Below are 25,172 nucleotides of genomic sequence, written 5' to 3'. Positions count from 1 at the left end.
GATAGTTAGGTAGGTACCTACGTCATCCCTGGCGGATGAAGAATCAAATATTGGAAACTTGAGAGTGGACGTAATTCCCGATAGTGCAGCTGCCGCGGAGGGAAAAGGTAGAGACACAACGGCAAGGCGAAGGACCGCCGGGGACTGTCGACTGTAATAAATCGTACGATTCACGACTGCGGGGAGGAGAAAAGGAAGAAAAAATAGGACAAAAAAAAAAGGGGAGCAGAAAAAAAAGATAAATAAAAGAAAGGATATCCGCTCCGTGTCTTGAATGTGAAAGAAGATTCGCGGATCCCATCCGTCGACTTATGGTATAAGAATATCAGCGAAATAGCCCCATCCGTCGAACTGCACCACACCAAAAATCACCTTCCCATTTCATGCGGCATATTCATATACCCACGACACGACTATATATGTATATATATATATATATATATATCAAGGTGGCGCAAGAAAGCCGACTATTTTTTTTTTGTTTTTTTGAGTCTCGTGTGACAAATTGTTAGTTTTTGATGTTTTAAGAGCCCACTCCAAAGGACAGTTTAAAAAAAATTTTAAGAGGTCGCTCCACATTTTTTAAAACGTCAGATATCGTCAAAAATCGATTTTTTTTTTTTTTAATTTTTTTTTCTCGCTACGGTATAATTTTACAGACAAAAAAAATAAGTTTCCGAAAGTTTCAGTTCAAAATTTGAATTTTCAAAGGTCACTCATAATTTTTTTTCAATTTTTTGGTGCATTTCTTTTGACATTTTCGAGCGCCTTTTTAATATTCATATTAAAATTTCATAAATTTTTTTTCTTTAATTTATCAAAAAAGAATCGATAACAATACACCACGATATGAATTAAAAATCAAACAAAATACTGAAAATATAATTTTTTTAATTTATCTTTTTGACGATTTTTGAGATTTTAAAAAATTTGGAGCAACCTCTTAAAATTTTTTTTTTTAACTGTCTTTTGGAGTGGCCTCTTAAAACATCAAAAACTAACATTTTGTCACACGAGACTCAACAAAAAAAAAAAAAGTCGGTTTTTTGTGCCACCCTAATATATATATATATACATATGAAGATGCTTCGCCATCTTTCGCGAAGTGTCGATACTTAGAATCACGGATAAAAAGCTTGAAACTTGACTCGTAGAAGACGCAGGCAATTAAAACCGTTTGCCATCATTTTATAAGATCAGGGGTAGGAAGGCAGAGAAGCTGCGAAGGGGAATATACGTCAAGGGTTCTGGACGCCGGGTCAGAAACTTCTCTGCCAAAAAGTAGAAAGCGGTTTTTTCCCGAAAGAATGAAGAGTTCCCGGTGGCTTAGAGGCTTAAGCGAACTTTCGTGGACACGCGGATGGTCCCGGAAAGTTGGACAAAGAGGTCAGACGTTATTGGCTGTCAGCCGCTACACCCGCGAAACTCCAAAGCGAAGTTCAAAGTCCTTCTGACAGTCCACAGTCGGAAGGATTCCATTCGATTACACGATTCGCTAGGCGCGTTTCAAACTTAAAACGATCCTTCATTCGATCTTAGACGCAGATTGTTATACGCCCATTTCATGGGCTATCTTCACACGGTGGTAATTGGTCGTGATTATACATGACTCAACTTGGCATCCAATGAGTACTCACAATCAGCAGAATTGCTTTAATTATAATTAAACGGTTTGAAGAACGACCTTGTATGGAGGTTGTATTCCATATATTAAAAAAAAATCTAGAATCAGTTAGAACTGAACTAGAATCAGGTTAACACCAAATTAACAATTTCCTACTGAATCTAAACACCCATTAAACATCGAAATATTGAGAACCCATTATGCTGACGTAAATAGCAAAATATCTGTCAATTATAATAACTAATTCGTACAATGTAGTCTGAAAATTAACAAACCAGTGTGCGCACCTCACGTGTATGTATATGTTCACACACAGAATTTTCTATCGCAACACTTCCTAATTTTCGATCATCCTGCGTATAACAGAAAGCGTCAAATTATCGTTTCAGCATGATTTCTTCACCCTAAATATTATCAAATCGGTAAAATTCGTATTTGGTTATGATTGAGGATCGACTTTTGACCAATCCTAAACCGACCAAGTCACAGGAGCGCCAGTATAAAAGGGATAAATCCAGAGGATAGTGGCTGGGGCTTTACTCGCTTACCGAAAGGGCAAGAGGGTTTCATTGACGTCGATTTCCACGCTGCCGTCCTGATGTTCGAAACTCTCAGCGGCGCCTGCTAATTTCCCTAAATGCCATGGAAAATAGCCCGGGATCATAGTAAGATGGCAGGAGCGTAGTGAAGTGAATGGCAATTCGGCAGGATAGTTAAGAGAGGTCGATTCGACCCCGTTCAGGTGACAGTGTCTCAGGTGCTTTGACTGGTGAAGATGTCATGCAGCCCAAGCATTAACATAATACGAAAAAGTTCCCCGCCTTTTATGTCTCCTGTCACAAGGACTCGCTACGTTAACTCCGCCATTTAACTTTAACCTTATACCGACAGACCATCGACCAAACAGATATAGACATTGATCCTTCATTCTCACGCGAAGATTTTAAACGCAAGAAGAGAAGTGAAGCGCTGGCAATATCTGTATCAGGGAAGAAAATTAACGAAGGAATACCACATTTTCGGAGATTTCGGAGACTGAGATATAATTCCGTAATTTAACGCAGACCGGTCGTTAAACTGAACTTCCAGTTGAGTGCCGAATGAATTATTGATCGAAGACAGAAGCTCCTGGCGATGACGTGACGAGAGTTAAAAATAATTCTCCATTACTACCTAGTGAAATGGTAGCTCTTTTGATTCCGAGAAACAGGATACACTTGATGTTGTGAATTTAACCATTTGTCACGAACCTACAACAGTGATCACTGCGCAAAGTTTCGGGAATTAATAGTGTCTTGGCTTCCTTGTTGAATGTAAAACACGCGATGTCTTTGTGATTCGTAATTGTATAGGTGTGGTTACAGAGCTTTTGAAGTGAAAACGGTAGGCTGTCGCATAATTGATGTCATCAAGGTCTCGAACTTGTCCGAAAATTGTTTGTTCAGTAGGAGAACAGAAGCGTGGGCTATTTACTTTTAGTCTACTACGTTGTTACGTATGTCGAATTTTCACGAATCGTTGACGGGCTGATCACGGAAAACAGTTCTATGTATAGCGATCACGAATTGCAGGTCGGTCAATGGGAAAATAAAACTGCCGCAATCAGCGAATTCAATTCCGAGGATTTGCTGAGTTATTTTTTTCTCTCTTCTCCTCTCTTCTCTTCTCTGCCGCTTCGATTCCGGGTACAACAAAACGCAAAAAAAGTATTCCGAATCCCAATTAGTAATTTTCCGATCGCAATCAGCGCCTGGTCGGCGGATAATTGGTGACTTGTAATTACTGAAATCAGGGTGCGTGCCAGACCCACGTCGCTGACGCTGCTCGCCATTCCATGCTTTCGAAGCTTGGAATCCTCGGAGATAAAGGGGCCACAGTGTTTCACCTAACCCCACGATTCTTACTGCTGCAGGAAAAAGCTCGTTCATCACTCTGTTTATCAACCTGTCAAAGTGGTAGAACACTTTGTTGTAACATCCTGAGCTTTTGGGAATTACCAAACGTCGTTAGGAGAGCCTCTGAGACGTTATGAAACTCCCTGCAAAAGTTGATCGCGTCATTTCGTACGTATAATACGCAGACAGTCCGTAATACGTACGTAGACAGTCCGAACGGCTTCGGTGAAACCGAATACAACTTTCAAAGCGTGAATTAATGAGAAACTTATATATACCACTTAAAGTTACACACAAACACATTTTGCCGCACCCAGCATCTTTTGCTTTGCTCAACTCTCAAGTTCTCACAAACTTCGAACAACTTCCAACCGCCTCGCATCGACTTTCCCCGTCCGTTTGTCGTATGCGTAAGATTATACTCTAATTTTTGTCACAACAATTTTTAGTCTTCCACGACAGCTCCAAGTACTTTTTGAAAATGGACGTTCTACAATCTTTGATAAAATCTTAAGGTAAAATGAAAAAGCAGATGTTACAACAACTACCAAATGACAGCCATTCACATTTAAAATCAAAACTCTTACGACGCAGAAAATTAAGGGGATATCTAAGTACCGTCATGCGTCACGTGGCTCATCGAGCTAGCAAAGTTTCCAAATGTACATAAAGTGATCTTCTTGTGCAGAAACCGCTACTTCCGGTAATTATTCTAGGAATTTATACGAAGTTGCAAAGCGTAGTGGCACGAGTATAGAGACGAGTTGGCGAATCTAAACGGCGCATCTCAAAATACCTCGTTTACCCCAGGAAATAACTTTACTGAACTTTCGCGCCAAAAGCCGCACACAAGTTCATGCACGGCACTGCCAGCAACCGGATATGGTTTTCACCAGGGCAAGACGAAATTTAGTTCGAAGAATTTTCATTTTACATTCCGACTTGAAGTGGTCAGTCGAAGACGGTGGAATTGATTCTCTCAGAGTTATCACCAAACACTACGCCGAATTCTATCGCTTTGAATAGAACGAAGAGAAGAGACAAAGGCTTAGCAAGGGACTGAAATTAGTCGGGTTCCACATCCGGTTTTCAACGGCGATTGATATCTGCCCAAGCCGTTTCCAATTCAATCGCAGCCTACGACCAGGTCCTCCCTGATCCTCTATTAATTATAGCATATTCAGACCTGAAGCTCACGGCTCGACCTTATACGAGACTGCTCGACTGGCTGATTCGGGCTCAAAGCCGGCTTTGCATTAGGCCCAGCTTCAACGCCAAAGCCATGTCAAAGAGAGAGTAATCACAATTATAATTAGCCAAGGATACCGGATTAAGACGGCGTCCGAGACGAGATCATTTGTTGAGGTACAGACGTCTGTCTTCTCTGATCCTTCGACTAGTCTCCTGATTTCTACGAGTACGAAACGTAGAAGGAAGAAAATAATGATTATTTTCAATGAATTCTATCTCTACTTCTTTCACGTTTATATCAGGTACACGTACATATTGGATACACGTTACAGGATATTAGATAAAATATTACAACATACGTTAACGGGACGTTATAAAACGTTGACGAAATGAGAAAATAATGAAAGAGAGGCGGATAAAAGGTTCGCGAATTTTCGAATGAGGGGAAGAGATTCTTTTTCCTTCTCAATACCCTTATACTTTATATGCTCGGGGGTTCCCAGAAACTAAGCCGCCATTAAAACATTAAGTATTCTTAGCCCTCGTCAGCTCGCGCCTTTTTCCTCTCAAGTTTTTTTCATTTTCCTCTCATTAGGGAAAAAGGCGAGTGCAGGCGTTGGATTCACTAACGCGCTGTATAAGGCATAATATAAATAGCCTGCCTAAATAATCATCATTATTTTCTTCTTTTTTTATTATGATCTAATGAATAAAGTTCCTTCTACTCTCCCAGTCTCTCTTCTTATACCTTGATTGTTAATTTTTCCTTCGACTCATCAGTTTCTTTAACCTCTGAAATGCAGTTCGTTTCAAGATACATCCATGAAATTTTTAACAAATTAAATTATTTTAATCATAAAAGTACAGTATGTACGTAACAATAATAAAACTATTACAGAGAATGACGCGTTTGCGAGGAGCGAAATTTTACGTAAAACCTAAACGACACACTCGGGCATTGCAGCGTTGCTGCTGAGCGGTAAAACCGTCGTCTAGCGCTTTTTCCAGCGATTTCACAGTTTTAAGCCCGTTAACGAAGCCCGGCTCTCCTCTCCATTCCTCCATTCCTCCACTCCTCTTCGCTTCCTCTACATTCGGAGCCAGCGGATACTAACCCGACGGTATCCCCTGTGACGTATTTCCACGAGTCCTCGCGCTAATTGTCCGGGTGCGTCAGACGGATTTCGGCATTTACTTCCAGGCTTTTCTTTTCCCTCCCCCATTTCCCGTCACTCATTCCTCTCTGTCGGTTTTACTTCCTTCTTCTCTCTCTCTTTAATTTGCGCAACATCCATCTCCCTGTTCCCCTTCATCCCTGAATTTGACGGTTAAAAAACAACAACAGTTGCGCAGGGAGACGACCGGATTGACGACGACGGCAACGAGTTGTTAAAACAGAAAATTTTTTTCATCCCTTAGGCGTTTATTCAGTAAAAAGATTGGCGAAAAAATATCAAGGAGAATCTGAGACGTAGAAAGAAAAAAAAAATGCGAAAGACATGAAAAAATTAATTGGGATGTTTAAACAAAGTTCATCTCCATATATTATTTGTTCAAGTAAACAAATTTAATGCAATTCGATCTCCGCTCCGCTGATTGTTTCGGTCGAAAGTCATTCGTGTAGGTAAAATAGGGAATGATGCTCATCCAGTTGCATCCATGATGTTTTAAGTACAACGGAAACGTGAAAGCTTTGCAATATCCGGCAACGCGGCTGATTGGTCGATATTTACGCACGCTGAGTGCGTTGTAAAAGCTAATCAACCAGGCATGGACGACGCGTTCGGGAAACATTCGACAAACACCGAGTACCTGGTGCGTGTAAAATAATGATAATTCATTCACGCATGTGTGTGTGTGTGGGGGTGAAGCCCTTTGTTAAATCGACCCAACTCGTGTTTGAGTAAGAAAAAGAAAACACGTTCAGTTTATATGCCCTTTGCCGGAATAAATTATACGTTGAGGAATATTGGCACAGGTACTTTTACCTCATTAATAAAAACCTTTCTTTCCGTATTCCAACGTTTCCGTGTATATTAAACCTGAAATTGATGTTTTTGCATTCAAATCCTGGAATTATTTATTGCGTTACATTTCTCTTCATTTTTTTTTCACCCTCGTTTCCCGCGTTCTTTGTAGGTATATATTTACACGACAGCGATGTTGGCACAACGAATGAAAAAAAATCCTTTTCCACATTACTCTGAATAATTACCGATAAAAATGAGTTTTCCTTTTTTTTTCTCTCATTTTGCATTTTCTTCTCGCTTTTCCCCCGTCCATTTCTCAAATAGACGAATGCCGGTTCAGCACCCGGCGGTGAAAGTGCAGCATTGTAGGATTGCGGAGCTGCACCACCGTACGTGAGATGCAGTAAAAGTCAAGTTGAATAGCATGGGAACGTGCAGGGTATGAGGCATGCCTGTATCTTGAACCGACGCGAGATGCTGTGTTCGCGCTATTTCTCAGGCTGGTATAATAAAGAAGATTTCACCGTCAGCTGCGGCTTCCTTAGCTCGCGTGCCGTACGTTTTACTCGCGTGGATTTCAACAACGAGAGAGGAATAAAAAAGAAAAATCAAAAAAAAAAAGACTGGCACCGCCTTAACACACATGTGCGAATTTTCCGCAACTCCATACGTGTTACATCCGCGTCTTGATAATTTATCACCGAAATAATCTTTAAAGATATCTTCAAAAGTTCGTCTCTACATCAAATGAATATTCGCTGATTCGAGCTGCAGTAAAAATTTATCTTGTTTATCCAAGGTACACGTGTGCAGGCGTGTAGCTGGGATTTGGAATTTGTAATTCTTCGAAAGAAACTCACTTGTCACTTTGCCAAATACTCAGTAGGTCAGGTCAGCAGTTCACTTCGAACGAAATATGTTTCAATGGATTCGGTACACAAAAGATTTTCCTTTTTTCTTCTCTCTCGTGATTTTATAACCACAAAACACTGTGTGTTAAAATATACACGTACGTACACGTATGTATATGTACTCTGGCGTGATTTTACTTTACACCCAATTTTCGCGATGAAAACTTTTCGGCAAACGCGAGCCGACGTTTCATGTCACGCTCCATTGCTCCTCCGCTTCTCTCGTGTCTGTCGGCGCGAGAAATTTTTCAATAATGGCCACCACGCTTCGTCCAAAATTGATAGGATTTACTTTTCGCGTTATAGTTTATAACCCTCCTCCTCCGTCCGCGCGCTTCCTCCATTCCTCGGCTCGAGGTTCGTTATAGCCGGTGAGTGGTTTTCTGTTTTAAAGGAGAAATTTAAAAAGAGAGTATAAAACTCGCTGCCAGAGGTATTCAATAACTACTTTTTCCCTTTTTAAAGATTACCCCGCACATACCTACATCTTTTCTCCTCCCTCCTCGATTATTGATGGATGAATTTTTCCTCCACTTTGACGTTTTTTATCGCAAAAGACTACATCGATCCTCTTACTCGTACTTACCCACCAACCTACGTACCTCTCTCCACCTCAAACGAGCTGGAATGTTTCACCCGTTCCACTATATCCTTTTTACCATGGATAATGCGCGTATATCCTGTCCGTAGAAATGCTCGCTGGAAAGATGAAACATATTTGATGCAAGTACGGGAGATAGAGAAAAAAAAATCCTCCAAGAGACGTGAACATGAAATTCTTCCCACGGCACTCGCTTTTTTTTCCTCTGCGTCAAAGTGAAAAAAGTCCGTCATCTTACTCTATGAAAATCAGCTCAATTTAACCTTCCGAGGTAATTCCTCGTTTCCATTAACCGCTCGTCGTTCGTCAGTGGATCATGGATCATTGTTGAATGAGATTGAAGCGGCGAGAGGCGAAACGGTCGGTCGGTATCTGCAATGGTCCGTTGAATCGGGATAGGTAACGAATCAAGTTAACGCCGACAATCAGGCTGACGAGTAGTTGGCGCCTAGAGCGGGACGCCGCACATCCCCGTCGTGTCATATTAAACTGGTGAAATTAATGCCTCTCCCGAGGGCGGAACAAACACTGCCCCCCCCCCCCCCCCCCTTCGCTGGAATATGCTGCCCATCGATAATCGAATCTCCCGTGGTCCATGGTTAATTGTACGAAAAGGATCGAGCGCTTCGGCACCTTCGTTTCCTGGTTCCGCTGCTTCCAAGGAGCGACGACATCCTGGAGAGACGTTAGTCCTTCCCCATGCACCGAGCGAAGAGTCGCAAAGTTTTATTTTTCCATTTCTCCACTGTCAGCGTTGCTGCGACGACTGCAGCCTGCACTCTTGGTACATATTAAAATTCCCATTCAGGCAGAAAGGAGGAAGCAACGCCGAAGGAAGATTGAAGCAGGTACGTACGTACGTACTTTTCAGGATGGAGTCGTGAATGAAGATAAATTGACATTTACGTCACGTCGTTCCCCGCCCGATTTACTCCCCCCTTTCACACAACGCGTATAACCTACATGTAGGTATATGCATACCTACCACTTCGCGAAATAAGGATATGTGTGTATATAGATACACGAGTCATCGGGCGAGTTTCCGGTTTCATTTGGTTCACGGTCTCGAAGCTTGTCGCTCATACTTTAAACTCAGCAGCAGCTAATCCTGCTCCATACGCTGCGTTAACCTGACGAAATAACACATTAATCATCTAGTAAATGTGTAAAATATTCATTCCGCTTGTATAAAAGTTCACTCGGGTCAATATTTTCGTTCGATTAACCGGCCGGCTGACGCCTGGTACAAATATTGGTTCGAATTATTATCCAGGAATTGAACGTTTCCAATTGGGACGAAGCGATGGATTCAGTAGATAATGGATGAAAAATTAATTCTGCCTAGAGTACGACATTATCGCTTTAAAGTTCCATTCTTGCAAATAGCGATCACCGGAGAAGTAGGTGTATTCCTGTTTATGAAATACGAGTCTTGTTTTTGTTTCTCCAGTTCCCTCGATTTTTTCCGAGTTCTCATTCTTCGTCTCTCTTGTTGTTTTTCTTTCTTTCCTTCGTGTTCTTTTTTTTCTTCTTTTTTTTTTTTTTTTAACCAGAATATATGAAATAAAAGTTGGACCGTTTCTCTGGTGGTGCTGCTTTCAACGTGCAACGTTTCGTGTGCGTGTCGTCTCCCAGGAGGAATGGGACCTCCTCAACTTTACTAAAGTAACTCGAGGTCTGACGGAAAAAGGAGAAAAGGGTCCGTAGAAGGAAGCCGGTTGGAATTTCATTTTGTCTACTCTCTCTCTCTCTCTCTCTACTTATTTTACTCGAGTAGCAGTCGCAGAAGCATGAGCAGAAGATAAAGAAGAAGACGACGACGAAGAAGAAGAAGAAGAAGAAGAAGCAGCAGCAAGTGAAGCCAAAGTGGTGAAAGCTCGGTATTATTTCTCAGAGCTGCTGGATTGAGCAAGTTGTCGCACCCTGCTGACTGAGGTGAAGAAGGAAGTGAGGAGTCGAGTGGTACGAATTTATCTCTCACACACCGCACCTAATTCCCCCTCTTCACGTGAGTATAACGCCTGTATACTCGTTGGAAGGGGGGTGAAAATTCTTTGAGGAATAATATATTCCCGGCCTGGCAGTCTGCAATTCTTTCCCCTTTTCGGGTTCGTTCATATCCACAAATGACAGCACGGGAAAAGCAGCGGGAAAAACGAAAATACCTGATTTATCCCGAACATCACGGTTCAAAGGGTACTGCTCGTGGTTATTCGCGGATTACCGAGAAGAGAGCCGAATGACGCGGAAGACAGCGAAGGGCGGGTTTTGTTTGAAGCGAAGATAAGCAACCGCGAAGGTTTCCTGTTAGGGAAAAGAAAATCGAATGGGGGGAGGGGAGGAAGGGAAGGAATGAAAAAATTTCAACCATATTGATCGAGGGTGCGATAATACCCTTTCGGCAAATGGTAATATACAGGGGCTGCGGAAATGTGGGGGGGGAATTATTATTGCCGAGGGATGATAATTTAAAAACCACGTTACAGAACGATAACACCGCAGGGCCACCTCATGTAGGGAAGAAGATTGGCTGGCGGGAATACTCATTGTCAGTGGTATTATATTTGAACAACAGACCGGCGCCCAGGAACGAGGATAATCAACGAACGAGGGGTTGTTTAATCTGGACAAATTGGTCCATATAGGTACAATATTGTCCTGTTGAAGAGAAACTTTGCGTCAGAAAGCGAGTTGGCATCACACACTATATGCATAGAGTGTGTAACGTTGTAAAAATTCATCGACCCCTCGACTCTTTCGTTCATGTCTGTGTTTATTTTTTTACGCAACAAGGAAAGTGCATTCACGTCAGCGTTTACTCACCACCCGTTAATATTATACACTAGCAGACCGTCGCGGTTTCTTTAGAGAATATTTTCATATTTCTCTTGTGGCAAAACGCGAAACCTTTTTGGAATATCACTTTCCTCCATCTGTCAGAGTTTTAATCAGCGTTCGCGTAATCGTTATATTTCCAAAGCTATTTATCTGATTGTAACGAAATATAGCCTAATATCTGCCGAGACGTATCAGCTATCCACATGAGAAAAAGAATCGAAATCGGTTCGATAGTTCTAGAGTTCAAGACGAGAAGAGAAGAGATATACTTCAACATGTTATATTTAGTCTGCTTTATCATACCTATATGGAAAAATTTTACGTTTTATTCTCCAAGCGAATCAATTTTTTTTTGCACACACGTATCCCGCACTTGTGTTTTTTATTTATTTCCAGTAAAATTGGGACAAAACTGAACGAACATCCGCCTGACTGCGGCGCCAGGGTGTCGGGAAATGTTAACTCCCGCTAAATTTTTATTATACGCATGGATTTTTCCCTTTTTCCCTTGGATACTTTGCCTCCGCCACAGGGAGGGAACGATGCAATATATAATACGTGTTAACGTACACACGCTTAATACGAACCGTTTGATTTACACGGTTGTAAATCAGAACCGCATGTTGACACCTATAACTTTAGGTGCAGAGGAAAATAATTGTTCTCGGCTCAACGAGGTCACATTTATTTTCAGTATTTTATACCCCTTTTAACCCGTACTAAAAAAATTTTTTTTTTTTTGGAAACGAGAGACAGGGAAATTTAAAACAGTCGAAATAAATGAGGAATATTTAATTGCCAAGTCCCTGAATCGGTCCATCGAACCGCACTAACAACAAAAGATTTGATTTTATTCGTTCGAGTTATAATAAACTGGTCGGTAACTGTAGCTGGCAGTGTTTGAAATAGGAATGAAAATTATTGGTAAAAGCGTATTTCATTTAATTTACATTCTACAAGCAGCTGAATCGACGACACGCGCTGTACAATCTAGATCACGCAAACAACTGCATTCTTCGTCGGCTTAATATTGAATTATTGATGAGGTTACAGAGGATAATCGATCGGTCAAACAAACCGCTCTGCTCGTAGTAGCGGTGCATAAAGTTAGGACGATAATGATTAAGAAAACGTGGAATTTGAATACGGTCGAACCGTCTTCGTCGCCCAGCCATCCTTGTTTGAAAAACAAAGTTTAAACGAATTTAAAGACCAGAGAAATTATACTACCTACATCAGATATCGATGTCAATTGAAAAACCTGAGGAAAAATTGACGCCCGGAATGAATCCGACAGGCGGAGTGTTATCGAGCTTTCAACTCAACCCAAACTTTAATATTACACGCGAAATTGCATCTTATGTAAATAAATATGGATGCCAGGGTGAAATTTCATGTTTCAGGATCTCAGGTTTCTGTCGAGCATTTCGAACCGCGCGCGCAAAATACAACAGAGATACGGCGTTCATATCTGCTTGGCTATATTATCTCTTAACGGCTGAGAGTTCCAAGTTTCGAGCCTAAGGCTTGGGATTCAGTGTGGGGTGCAGATATAAGGAGGGGTGAGAGGTAGAAAGTTTGGAAAGCCGCCAAGCCGGGAGGTCATTCTGGTAACTTATGCTTATTGAATTCGGGGATTGGAATCGACATTCGGTTATTTTATGCGATCGTCGTGAACCGCGGCGGGTGCAGGCGGATGGCACCCGTTTTCCAAATATTAAATTCATAGATTTCCACGAGCTCGGCCGTCGACCTGAGGATGAAGAATAAACCCCTGCCTCTAGCAGAAAAAGAAAGATCCAAAAGAAAACGTCGAACTTTAGGTATTCCTTTTATTCCTATAACTCATATCTAAACCACATAATTTCACATGAAAGTATCGCGAAATTAGACACAGGCAATAGCTCGTCGAGGCTCGTCGATTTGCAACATGTTCGTCAAGTTATCGTCGACAATACACCAATCACAAAACGCGCTGCTAGATGGTATCAATCAATTTTTACCATTCCAAAGAGACTAAAGGATGAAGAATCGATGAAACGGATCTTTACACCTGTACACACGTAGAAGACGACGAGAAAGTGCAACGTCAGACCAAAAGTGAGAAGAGAAGATCAAGTTCCGATTCAGCGAAGCATTAGTTTGAATCTCGCGATCCGGAATTGAGAATTATCATCAATCTGCACTCCGTACACGTAGGACTTTGCAGGTATGCAAATCGCGCGGTATGCATAGCCTTAAGGATTCACACGACACGTATCTCGAGCGTGTTCTCGCTTACGAGTGAGAGAAGGAACAAGTAGGAAGGAACCTACCTCCTGTTATCGTACCTGGCGTCACATAGTATGGTTCGCTGGGATATAATACCCCTGAGCAAAGGCAGATTCGCCGCGTTACACAGCTATTCCATTCAACGTTATGCCCATACCTACACTTTGTAGGAGAGGGACGCGATTTCAAACGGTGAGTTTAACCCAGAGCAGCGTACAAATGAGGGACACCAGTTCCAATTTCCTTCGATCATATCCGCAGAGAATAATCTTTCCGTAAGTCCCGCTCGTGTCGTTCGAATAATTCGCGTATAGAGAGGCGTTCTTTCTTTTCTCATTTCCATCCTTATTTTATATCAAATACTTGCCCCCACGGGAAAGTTTATCCCTTTGTTCCTTTGCTCCTGTATATTTTTTATCTTTTTTTTTCCTCTGTTCTCTTCTGTCTCCTTACAGCAAGACATGGAAATAAAAAAAAAAATGAAAAAAAATAAATAAAAAAAAAAAAACAACGACACACACACAACGCCGGGTGACTTTATACGCTACAGTAATTACGAGACGCGAAATATCGGGTTAGACATCATAACGAGCTTGACTTTCAAAGTTAAATTTAGTTTAAACTTTACGACAAAGTGTTTATGTATGACTATATATATATATATACACACCTTCTCCGGTGTTCTCGCGTCCACAAAGTTTTCAAACTTTCCTCTACCACGCAACATAGGTAGACTTCTTGAGTATTAATATTAGAAACGTATAATTGCTTATATTCTGATCAGTTCAAGTAACCCTTGCCGTGTCGCGTTGCTTGGAAATAAAATGCGACCGAAACGGAAGAAATTCAGGTAGATAGAAAAAGAATGAAATAAAAAAAAAAAATAAAAAAAAAAATAACCCGCCAACAAACGCGTACGTACACGAATTCTCAAACCCTTTGTCTGTATTGATCCGAAAATAAAGGAAGATGTGGGCCAGAGAGTTAATCGAGTTCGACAGGGGCGGTCCAAGTGCTGGTAACAAGTTGGATAAAACAGCGGCAGCAGGCAGGCCAAAGCTGGGAAGGTTAGCGAGGCCATTAAACTGTGACCAGGAATCACGTAACGCGATAAAAGCTTGCTCTCGCCTCGCCTGGGCACCCCTCGAACCAACCCTGAGCTTGGCTTCGTGTTTACAACCTATTGTTAATTATTACTAGTTCGCGATCTAATCAGTAATTTTCATGACTCTCATGGAAGGTAGAATCATCTTATACTCAAAAATCATAAACATTATCATTATCCATTGAACGAAGTAGTCTGGAAAATTTGGAAAGCCGAATGTTCTCTCGCTAATTCTACAACACGAATACCCTGCGCACTGCAAAGTGCAGATATGCATAGGTACTATAGAGCCTTCAAGATTGGCGAGTCAATTCTGTACGATCTTCATCTAAGACTGCTATACATCTCATATAATTAGGAAATCACTGAATAGTTTAGTGAAACTTTACCCTAAGTGTTTGTATGAACCCTCATCCCCTTCTCTCCAGCCTCTGAGTATAATTCTAAATTCCCGTTCAGATAGGATAGAGAATATGGATCTCTACTTCGTATAGCACTGTGTCTCGACGTAGTATTGACCAAGAAAAGACTTTCCACCTTCTCAATCGTCGGGGATATTATTATGAACTCCGTTTCTGAGCACACGTTCAAAGATTGAAATTCTTCTAGTCCTCGTACGATCGTATATTGACTGTACACCTACGTTCGCACACGTGTCCGTTCAACAAGAATTCATTTTCAAGTCGTGAGCATTGTACGTCAAAAGCGTGTAGATTCACTTTCATCTTAATACGCAGCTGCCTCTGGATCTTCGTCCCACGCGCCAGTTGAATAACAGTTTCGATTGATCGAGGGTACTTTTTAATGCTGACTTAAAAATGTAGGCATAGTTATTTTTAACCCTAACGTACATAAAGTCCCTGAAATCACTCGGTTCACCGTAATTACCTGGTTAATAAAAAGTTACTCCACGATTAAATAAGAACTGAAATGATCTGAAACGTCATCATCGATTCAACGCTGTTATGATGTAGCCGTAAAAATTGATCCGCTCGTGAAAATAATTTTGAACCTTATAAAGTGAAACAGAACCTGTGACACGCGTCACCCAGAATCTGTAGCTATATACCACGGATTAATACCTTCAGTTTCGTGTTGCGAACCATTACGTGATTCCATACGCACCAGTTTGAGCAGAGGCTCACATATCACCCTTACAAACACACCTATCGTCACATGTATGTGCGTATAATAAATGCGACCGCGTAACACAACTCATCAACGTTATATTTTTGTTACATCAATCGTATTAGGGACAGATTTTATACTCAAAGTACAGTGGCGAATGAGGTAAATCAGAGATAATTACCCGGCAAGTACACGTCGTTATAGGCATAAAGAAACATAACACCACAGGCAAATATTTCCCCGTTACTATATTTGCGAGAGCACACCGCGTTATTATGATTAATGGGGTCAGAATACGCGTACGACGGACGAAGAGTGCTTAAATGTGTTTCTCGACGACGTAATCAAGCTTATTTTGCGACTCTGAGAACAAGCATGTTCTCCAGGGGAACACCGTTCGTAAATAACTTCCAGATCATCAAAGTGCAGAGTAATTAAGTAGTCTCTTAAACAGTAGCAGCGAATTGATTTTCCTGACTCACCTATAGACGCTCTCGTCGTACCAAAGGAGGATCCTGAGTGGTTGACTGATGCTGCGCTTCTTGACTTCGTGGACAGGATCAACGTGGACGCCGTGAACAATCTGAAACAGAAAAATTGGTCGTAATAATTGCGGTAGCGTTCGGTTAAGCACATAAATGTAAACTTTAAGCGAGGAAAAAGTTTTCGCAAGCAATGTATGTATGTACCGAAAACGAACGACTCAAGTTCCAGCGTACATTTTATTTTTTACGAAGACAGTAAAGTCGGTTGTTAACAATGGGTTTTATGTGGGTTGTTGGTACCTGTACCAGGAAAACTTTGGTGCGCTCCGGTACGTCGGTTCCTTACAGCTTACGAGAGTGCGATAATCACTCGGTGTAAAAAACGCTGCACGTGCGTGGGTGAGCGGAAGAAGACTAAGGATATATACATGACATTTTCAAAGAAGCGAGAAGCAGGTGGTACCACTCTACATCAGTGCAAGATAATTTAAATTCCATTTGGTCAATTTTCTTATTGTTCGAATTCGTCTCATTATTGGTGAAAGATACCTCGTAAGATTTCGCTAGATTTTCTTACAGCCAGTGACGATGGTAATAAAGAAAACCGCAACTTACGCGCTCCAGTGAGCGCACGACATTGAACAATGAGTGGCAGGAAGAGAAGCGCCAGACGTCTAAAATCCAGTACCTCGTCGCGGAGGAAAGTGGAGGCATCGACCCATCCAATGCCCGGAAATTTCCAAGCATGAAGCAGGTATATTGTTGGGCAACAATTTAATTTGGCGAGAAATCCTTCGTCGTATCTACTCTCGCGGGCTTACGGTTAGTTCCAAAGAGAAAAACAAGGAACAAATTGGAGGAGAAGAAGCTCGAGGACTGCCGAGAGCGAGGAGCCAACTACGAGAAGAGGGTGAAGGTGAAGAGAGCTGAGGGCTGAGCGTGGGGCGCCTGACGTAGAGGAGCCGAATTATCGTTCGCACCACACTCAGGACCCTCGACCAATCTCGTCATTTACTGCACAAAAACTTTGGCCTCGAGGACAACGAGGACATCACTTGCAAGTCTGGGGTCTTTTGGTTTCATTCGGATAGCGGATGTTGACCAATTGCCATTCCAGAACATAGAATGACTCGCAGATTTTATTTCTACCCTTAAAAGTCTGTAACTTGAGGAGTTGATTGAATATTTTTGAAGAATGTTAAATTTTGTATACAGGTGTGTTCCGCTCTTGCGGTTTCTGGATCATTTGGACTAACCTTTTGTAAGTGGAAATTAAAGAAAACTGCTTTCTCTCGCGAGTACGACTGGTGTATTGTTCGAGTGGATACTCATTCCAACTCTTGCGAAAAGTTCAGAGCGCCGACATTGTGAGTTGCATATTGTAAGGTAAACTGCAAGTTCTGCTGATAGAAGTTTAATTTTAACAAGGAAGTAACCGCGGAAGCAACCGAACAACGAAGCCACTATAAAACAATCTTCCTGAATCAAACTTTGAAACTTCAGTACTACCAATTTAGTTGAGAGCGAGAGAGAGAGAGAGAGAGTTACATTTTCATTAACCTAAAAACTACCGCCAAGCGTAAAGGGCTGCATCATGTTATAAATTATTGTTCGATTACTCACGAGGCGGAAAACGCGAATGAAAAACACGACGTCTGACTTATTGTTATATTAATCAACTTAGGTCTACTCTATGGGTTGACGTCGTTCAAACAACAATAACGTAGAAAAGAAGCTCTGGAAAAGTTCGTCCAATCAAGAAAAACCCTGTCACGTTGCTACACGACGAGATTGTTGACTGAAGAAATTTTCTATAGAGTTGATCGAGTAAAGAGGTCTTGTTTCCCCGTAAGACTTGCACTGAATTCAATCCCTCTCTTCGCTTGTTCACCGACTAATGAATTCCCTTCATAAGATCATGACTTTGCGCTACGTGGAACAATAAACAATATCGTATTGTTACGTTAAGGCCGGCTCGAGATAAGGCAGGACTTATTCGAGGTGTTGACTGAAGGGCTGGAGGAAGTTGTTACCGCAAGAAGTGGTGGAAGGCCAAAGCAAGTGACAGAGGTACCAAAGTAGAGTTACGTGTACGTCACTGAACTTCGTGCTCTTAGGCGCGACTTGCCTCTTAATTATCAAACTTTGCCTAAGTAAGGTACCGCGTAGTCACGGCCAGTTGCCTCCCCCGTTCTTCGGAGTCCAAAGAAATGGCTCTCGATCGTTTCTCGCCACTCGTTACTCCCCCGCATTGATCGTGCAGGAGGTTTTTGCGGTTAATTGCACCACTGGCTTTAGTGCCGTCGACGACTCGGAGGCAAAATAAAAGAATGCTACGCCACGAGATGGTCGTAGGATCTTGGTCGTGCCTGGTCAAAGACATTTGAGAGTAGGTAACCGGAAATTGACTACTTCAGATCAAGTTACAAAAAATAACTTATCAAGTTACCCGAGCCTAACTACCCCTTAACTCCAGATAAGCTCAATTGTGATACGAGGAATGTAACTTCACGATGAAACAGCGACAGATTTTTAGCAATCTTCCAATGTATGTAGACAACGGTCAGCGGTATGTGGTGGGCAGTTTTTTACCTTCTTATCCCCGTCGTCCTCGAGCTGGAATCACCGGCAAAAATAGTTATTGCAGCATCCGGTCGGGTGTTCGGTGGAAAAAAATGCGAAAGGTTCAACTTTACAGCCTTCGGTGACCTAATCAAAAGTACCAACCACCGGCTATCCTGCTGCATATAAGTGAAGTCGTGATGGTCGGGTTGGAAATTACGACCACTACCGAAGATTACTCATCCAGTGGATATATTAGGCCAAAAACAGACAGGTTGGTTATACATATATATATACACCTCGAGTAATTCCATCCCTCTTTACGTCGTGCGTCATGCCATCTAGTGCATGACGATCGTCGCGTATCCTGGCAATTTAATAGTGAGGCTAGAGCGTAAGGCGGACCAGAATATCTTGCGAATACTACCCTAAGCGGTCTTTCCGACGGAGACTAAAATTATCTCTTATCGGATCTTCTCCGAGGTATCAAGGAGTCTCTGGATACCCTCTATGGGGGGGAAAAAGGAGATTGGCAGGGGAGTCACGTCGGGCATAACGACGCCGTAAGCCGCTTCTTGGTTCACCGCTTCTCCTTCCAAGATGGCGACTCGAGTCACGTTCGCCTTTCAATGAACGTAAGCGTAAAGGTTATACGGACGAGCCCCCCTTCCCTCGCCCCTCTGTGATCGCTCTATCTCTCTCTGTCTTATTCGGAAAAGGGGTTTTGACACAGATCGAACTTCTTCTCTTTGACTCGCTCGGCGAGGATCAAGAGGAGAGAGAAGATGGGGAAAAGCAACCCGACCTGGGTGAGATTAAATTCGATTCATCATTCTTACATATATACATGTATATATATATATCGCAGCAATTACCTAGCGATCCTGCTATCACGCTATCCCCCAGATATAGCGCAATCGGTTTAGCGAGAAGAAGAATCCCACGAAGAAAATCATCTCTGGCAGTTGATCGAGCCCCCGTTTCGCTCGTTCATTTATTACCTTTTTATAATATCCACGATTGCGACGCTTTATCACTCCTCGCGCCTGTTTACAGTCAGGTTATTTTTCACCCCAAAAATTCATACTTCGGTAAAAGCGTAGCAGTCTTCCTCGTGGGAATGATTATATTCAGAAATGAAAAAGTAATGGAGAAAGAAAAAGTCGGATAAAAATGTTCATTGAAATTATTATCGCAATTCTGATTACAGATAATTATGCATATCAGGCTGCAGAGGGTGTATTATGTGTAATGCGATTCACCTCTCCGGGGGATGAAATTTATAACGGCTTTAATTCAGAGTCACGGTGTATAAAATTCGTGATTTTAAAAGAAGAGACGAAAGGCATGACGGGAAACGTCCCTACGGAATGAAAAGAGGAAGGGATGGACACAACCACGTCTTGTCTTTACGGAAAGAGAAGATTTATTTGTATCCCCGGGTGGAGATAAGCGAATGATGAAATCCTCGTCGAAACGGAGTTAGATTATAACAAAGAAGCGGAAGAGAAAAGCGCCGTGAGTGAGGGATACGGAGAAAGAAGAAGACAATCCATCGATCCGAGTACCAGGAGCTTAGAGCTTTACTCGACGTACACAAAGACTGGTCTCACCCTCTTCTTTTCTGTAGTTTAAAATTACGCGATCTCTCTCTCTCTCTCTCTCTCTCTCTCTCTCTTATCCCCTTTCTCTCCACGCTGTTTTCTCTTACTCCAGAGCAAAAAGTTTAATTGCCAAAACCTCGAGGGTTCAAGGTAAAATGACTGCAGAGGCGACTTAATTCGAGAAAAATTTTCAGCCACTTGGTGTATTCCGGATTTTGAATTATAGTTCTTTGATCTTCAGCTTACAGCTGTCCCAAACCCTATGGCACCGACCATCTCGTGGAGAACAATGTCTCTACTTGCCTTTCAAGGAGCATAACTACCTTTATATTTTCCCATGCACCTAGCCATGGGGCTTTGTCGAGTAAAACTAGATATGTACCGTGAAGTTTGCCTCCCGCAGGCGTGGTCCGATCGTTTTGCTCTTCGTAAATGAAGATCTTCGCCAAAGTTTTACCTCTGCCGCCAGTCTGAAGTTGTGGCAATTTGTTAACTAGTTTTTACTGTTTTAAACCGCGTTAATTCACTCCATTCAAACCATTTCCATCTCTCCATTAGTATTCACAGATGTCTTGATCTACGAGAATACAGTTGTGTAAAGTAATTATCAAATTGAAATAACATTACAAGCTTGAACTCCATTAGCTGTAAAAACGAAGCTGCGATATAAAAGAGAATAAAATAAAAATTCGCTACTTTACAATTCTCGCAGAGATATATGAATATAAGGTAGAATTAACTGCAGCAAATTGTGCTAGTTTTCACTAGAAAGGATATAAATTATACTGCTATTTTTAATTGCCGCATTATGCACTTTCCACGCTGCGTGTCGTCTAGAGCGTGCTGCCTAATAGCCGACTAGACCCAGACTAGGTACCAACGTCGGACCTTCGCCACTCCAGGGTATATCATCGTCGTTTAATAACCCGGGACTGAGGATTACGTGGCCTCCATTGTTTCCTCGAAGAGATATCCACTCTTGGCGTTGCATCATTTCGTCACAAGAAGGAACGAACGAGGGAATTTGATCCGTCGACTTACCTTCGGCGCTTCCCCGACGAGGAGTATCGTTAAGAAGAAAATTAGGATCTTCCCGCTGGTGACACCGTTCAACTTTTTAATTACTCCATCTCGAGAGGAGAGAAGCCACTCTCGCTACTACCCCAGGCTCTCTTCTTCTTATTCTTTTTATTCTTCTTCTTCTTCTTCTTCTTCTTCTTCCTTTTACCTGGTACTGTCCACGTCAGGAAGGATGATCATGCCAGACGCTACTGGGTCAAAAGGTGAACTTTAATACGAACTTTTAACGCTATAGTTTGTAAAAAATTTCACTAATTCTTGTCACCGGCGAGCTGAAAACTCGTCCGGAAAGATTGCAGGCAATAGTTTCAAGACGTAGGGATAAAACCAAGCGGGGCAATCACGTGTTATAATAAAGTCGTAATCGCACTGTTCATCGTTACGTGAATTTATGTTCGACCAGTTGTATATAATATTCAGATAGTTTACGGCGGAGATATTTTCATAACTGTTTTGGTCCATTCACGATATTGATTTTTATACTTTCTGTTTATTTCTACGGGTATTAAATTGTATTCATTAAATTCACCGCCGATATTGAACTCCGAGAGTAAACAACCCTGCTGCCTGTGCACTGCCATTATGTCCGCATGTATCCATCGTGCCTGGCAACAAGAATACATCCCAAAAACCTTGTTTAGCCTGACCAATTAAAATAGCACGAGATAAAATATGTTCCAAGCTCCGTTAATTATCGCTAATGAAACAACACGGGCTATTTGTAATAGATCGCTTGTATACGTAACGTATAATAAATCCAATAATATCCATCATCCAAGCCTAGACTATTCTCGATTCAATTTCGAGAGGTAGCATCTGTTCCATAAATGCACAGCTTATAAATATACACGAAATGGATTCAAATCCGTGTTACGTCAGAACCTAACCGCGTCGAAACATGTTTATTACTTACCATAGGTAACGATAACCTCAGTTATTGTCAACCTCAGAGAGGTTTAATTCGTCCCGAGAATTAATTCGCTACGTCAATTATCTACATTAATTTCATTCGGCCAGTTAGATAGCACTGACAAGGAAAGCTGTTTCCAAGGATTCGCTCGCTCTGCTTTATCTGAGAATATCCATGTTTTTTATTACTGAAGTAATTGTGGTATACATAGTTTGGGTTTCATGGAACGAAAAAACTGCTCGTGTCTCGTATCATAATCATCCCAGTTGACGGTATTTATTTTTCAGGTAGGTAGGTAGGTAGGTATTCGTTCCGAATAAAACTTTCTGAATAGGCTTTTTGTGCGGATTTGTTAGCTCGTCGACGAGAATGGCCAATTTTATTATCTATCCACGTATCGAAAGAGTTGTGTAATATTTATGTAATGCGCGACGTGCGATGTGAACCACTTGCCAATTAAGTGTTGCTGCAATTGTCCGAACACCATTGTTCGCTGATTCGTTTTCGTCATACCGGAAGCTTCAATTAATTGCCAGTCAACTTGTCAAATTTTTTTAGAGCATCGTGTATACCGTAAGGTACGCAAATATTTAAAGAGAGATCCTTAATACCCATGGAAACACGCACTGGAGTAGAGAAGGTTCCGTTAATCCTCCTTGTTATAGCGTAATTTGTGAGCTCTGAATTTGATAACAGCCAGTACGCCGAGCCGCAGACTAATTTCGCCTGCAGAGATATGCAAGGTACACACCTGGCGTTTCGCCTAATTTCACGATACGTGCAGATGCTTTCATGAGCATTATTAAATACGTTTGATGTACCAGCTGGCCGGTCCACAATTCTCTGCACTCCTGGGGATCGGTAATTCGACGATATATATATATATATAATGTTCGTGTATGATCGATAGAAATGTGTACCAATGACGACAAGCTACGGGAGCTTCCAATTCGATGGATCAAACGTGACGAATTCGACCCTCGAATTATTTTCGCTCTGGTAAAATAGCCAAAACAAGTGACATTTGATCGAGGTAAATAGGGAGGGGCGAACCGACAAACGTGTATCCGAGTGGTAAATTTGACTCGAATTGCGAGCGAAGCGAGTAAATTCATTGAGCAGGACCGTAAATTCAAAGGTTTCCCTATTCTCTAACCTCGAGAGATCTATTTGACGGCCTAGAGAGGTCAAACCATTCGTCTGTACAGGAACGGAAAAGCGTTTGCTTTCGAATCCTGGGACTGTTTAGCTGTTTAACGAGAGACCGTGCCATCCATCTTGATTGGAGTGGGAGAGAGAGTAGGCGAAGTGAAGTGGAAGGAGGAGGAGGAGGAGGAAGAGGACGAGGAGGCAGCCAGAAGAAGGATGAAGACGGACCGCAGAGGGCAAAACCAAAGGTTGTTAACGAGCTTTGGTGGCTGCGGCAAGGTGGTCAGAGAATTTCCTTCTGCAAGGGTCGACGGCTCTCGACTCCGTTTACTCTTCACTCCAAGACATTATCAATTTCAAGGGAGAAAATTCAACCCGCGTGGACGCGGTGCTTTCAGGGTTACTTATGAGAAGCGAAATTCTCGACGTGCTGACCCTTCCCCATCGGCACCCCCTCACTCTAGATCCTCTTAGTTCTTATGGGTTTATGTCCACCTCCACCTCCACCTCCACCTCCGCCTCTGACTCCTACGTATCCATCTTCGCTACCCTGTATAGGGTCAAACCTTCAAAGGCCTCGAGTGACGTAACGAAAATCCATGAGTTGGGCTACGGCAACACTAGGATCGTATCTAATTTCAGGTTCTTGTATCGTCCTGAAGGTGGTCGTGTTACTCAGAAGCTAGAAACTCGTCTGCAAGAGGAGCTTTATTAAGTATCTCCCTTGACCCAGTTTCCTCCTATATAACTCGAAAAAGACTGATTTTAATCTCCAATAAATGAGCTTGGTTCGAAGTGGAGAGGAGAAAGATATTCTGGAGAATATATAAGGACGATAGAATTTTTCGTATGAAATCACGCGGTGATATTAGCCATGCTACCTACGAGAAGTTTTCAAATTCATGAAATAGTAGCCTGGAGCTCTTTCGGAAGCTTCCGAGAAATTTGTTCTCGGAAATCCTTAAACAATATCTCTTTCATTCCGGGTAAGGAAATCCGAACGAAGCACCGCCTTCTTGGTATTCCGAATACGAATAATGGATATCACTGCGTGGTACCTTCGTTGAATATAATATGTTTGGTGCTGGCGGTAGAAGGATCTCACAGGGAGGACAAAACTTTGCTGGTATTGGGGATGAGCTTTCAGAGCTTCCACAGCCTCAGGATCACACGTGAATACGTCCAGGTCTGAACCGCATGTCCAAAATCACCGGAATCCGAACGACGGTTACCTAACCAAACAATAGCTCAGGGCTTTTGTATAAATTAAACCAATTTGCATCTCATTGCTACGCAGATTCGTCCCCTTCAAGACGGTAAAACGATTCCACATACATAAACTCCCCTGCGTAGGTGAAATAAAAGTTCGGGGAGATTGGGGCGACGACGCACAATTCTGCTAACTTGCAGATCTTCCAATTCCAGACGTTTTGCTACAGTTGCACATCGCTTCACTTTACTTGAGAAGTAAAGCGAAAACTCAAACATCGTCATCAGTTTAAATATTCTCTATTCGACGACAATTTTTCTTCTCACACCAGTCTGAGATAATGTAAAAGCTGAGAATAACCTTAGCGGTATAGTACAACGTGCATTCCTCGTAAAACAAAATCTGCACAGTGTATCTTCAATGACCGATTGAGTCAAAAACGCTGCAGGATTAAGCAATCGAGAGAATTTAAGTAGGGACCTATAGTTATTCTTTTCAGCAGGTTGGCATCAGTTAACCGTCATTGTTGTTGTCGCAATAATAATAATGTCTGGAAACCTGCACTGTCAGACACTGCAGAGCAATTGTTCATCCACTAAACAGGTATGAGTGATGGTACTTCGGTTGTCATTGATATC

At 42.0% G+C, this 25,172-nt stretch overlaps 1 protein-coding gene across 2 annotated transcripts in view; it reads right to left on the bottom strand.

Moving 5' to 3' along the window:
• The window catches only part of LOC124413074 (leishmanolysin-like peptidase), a 207,340-nt gene that overhangs the window by 69,266 nt on the left and 112,902 nt on the right, over positions 1 to 25,172 (bottom strand). For both annotated transcript variants that reach the window (XM_046893406.1, XM_046893408.1), the window contains exon 2: positions 16,017 to 16,117. In XM_046893406.1, coding sequence (XP_046749362.1) covers positions 16,017 to 16,117 — 101 coding nt within the window. The remainder of the gene's footprint in view (positions 1 to 16,016; positions 16,118 to 25,172) is intronic.

This window comes from Diprion similis, chromosome 12 (genome assembly GCF_021155765.1).
Source record: "Diprion similis isolate iyDipSimi1 chromosome 12, iyDipSimi1.1, whole genome shotgun sequence".
NCBI classification, from domain to species: domain Eukaryota; kingdom Metazoa; phylum Arthropoda; class Insecta; order Hymenoptera; family Diprionidae; genus Diprion; species Diprion similis.
The sequence above is the reverse complement of the archived record's forward strand: the minus strand, read 5'-3'. Positions and strand labels throughout refer to the sequence as shown.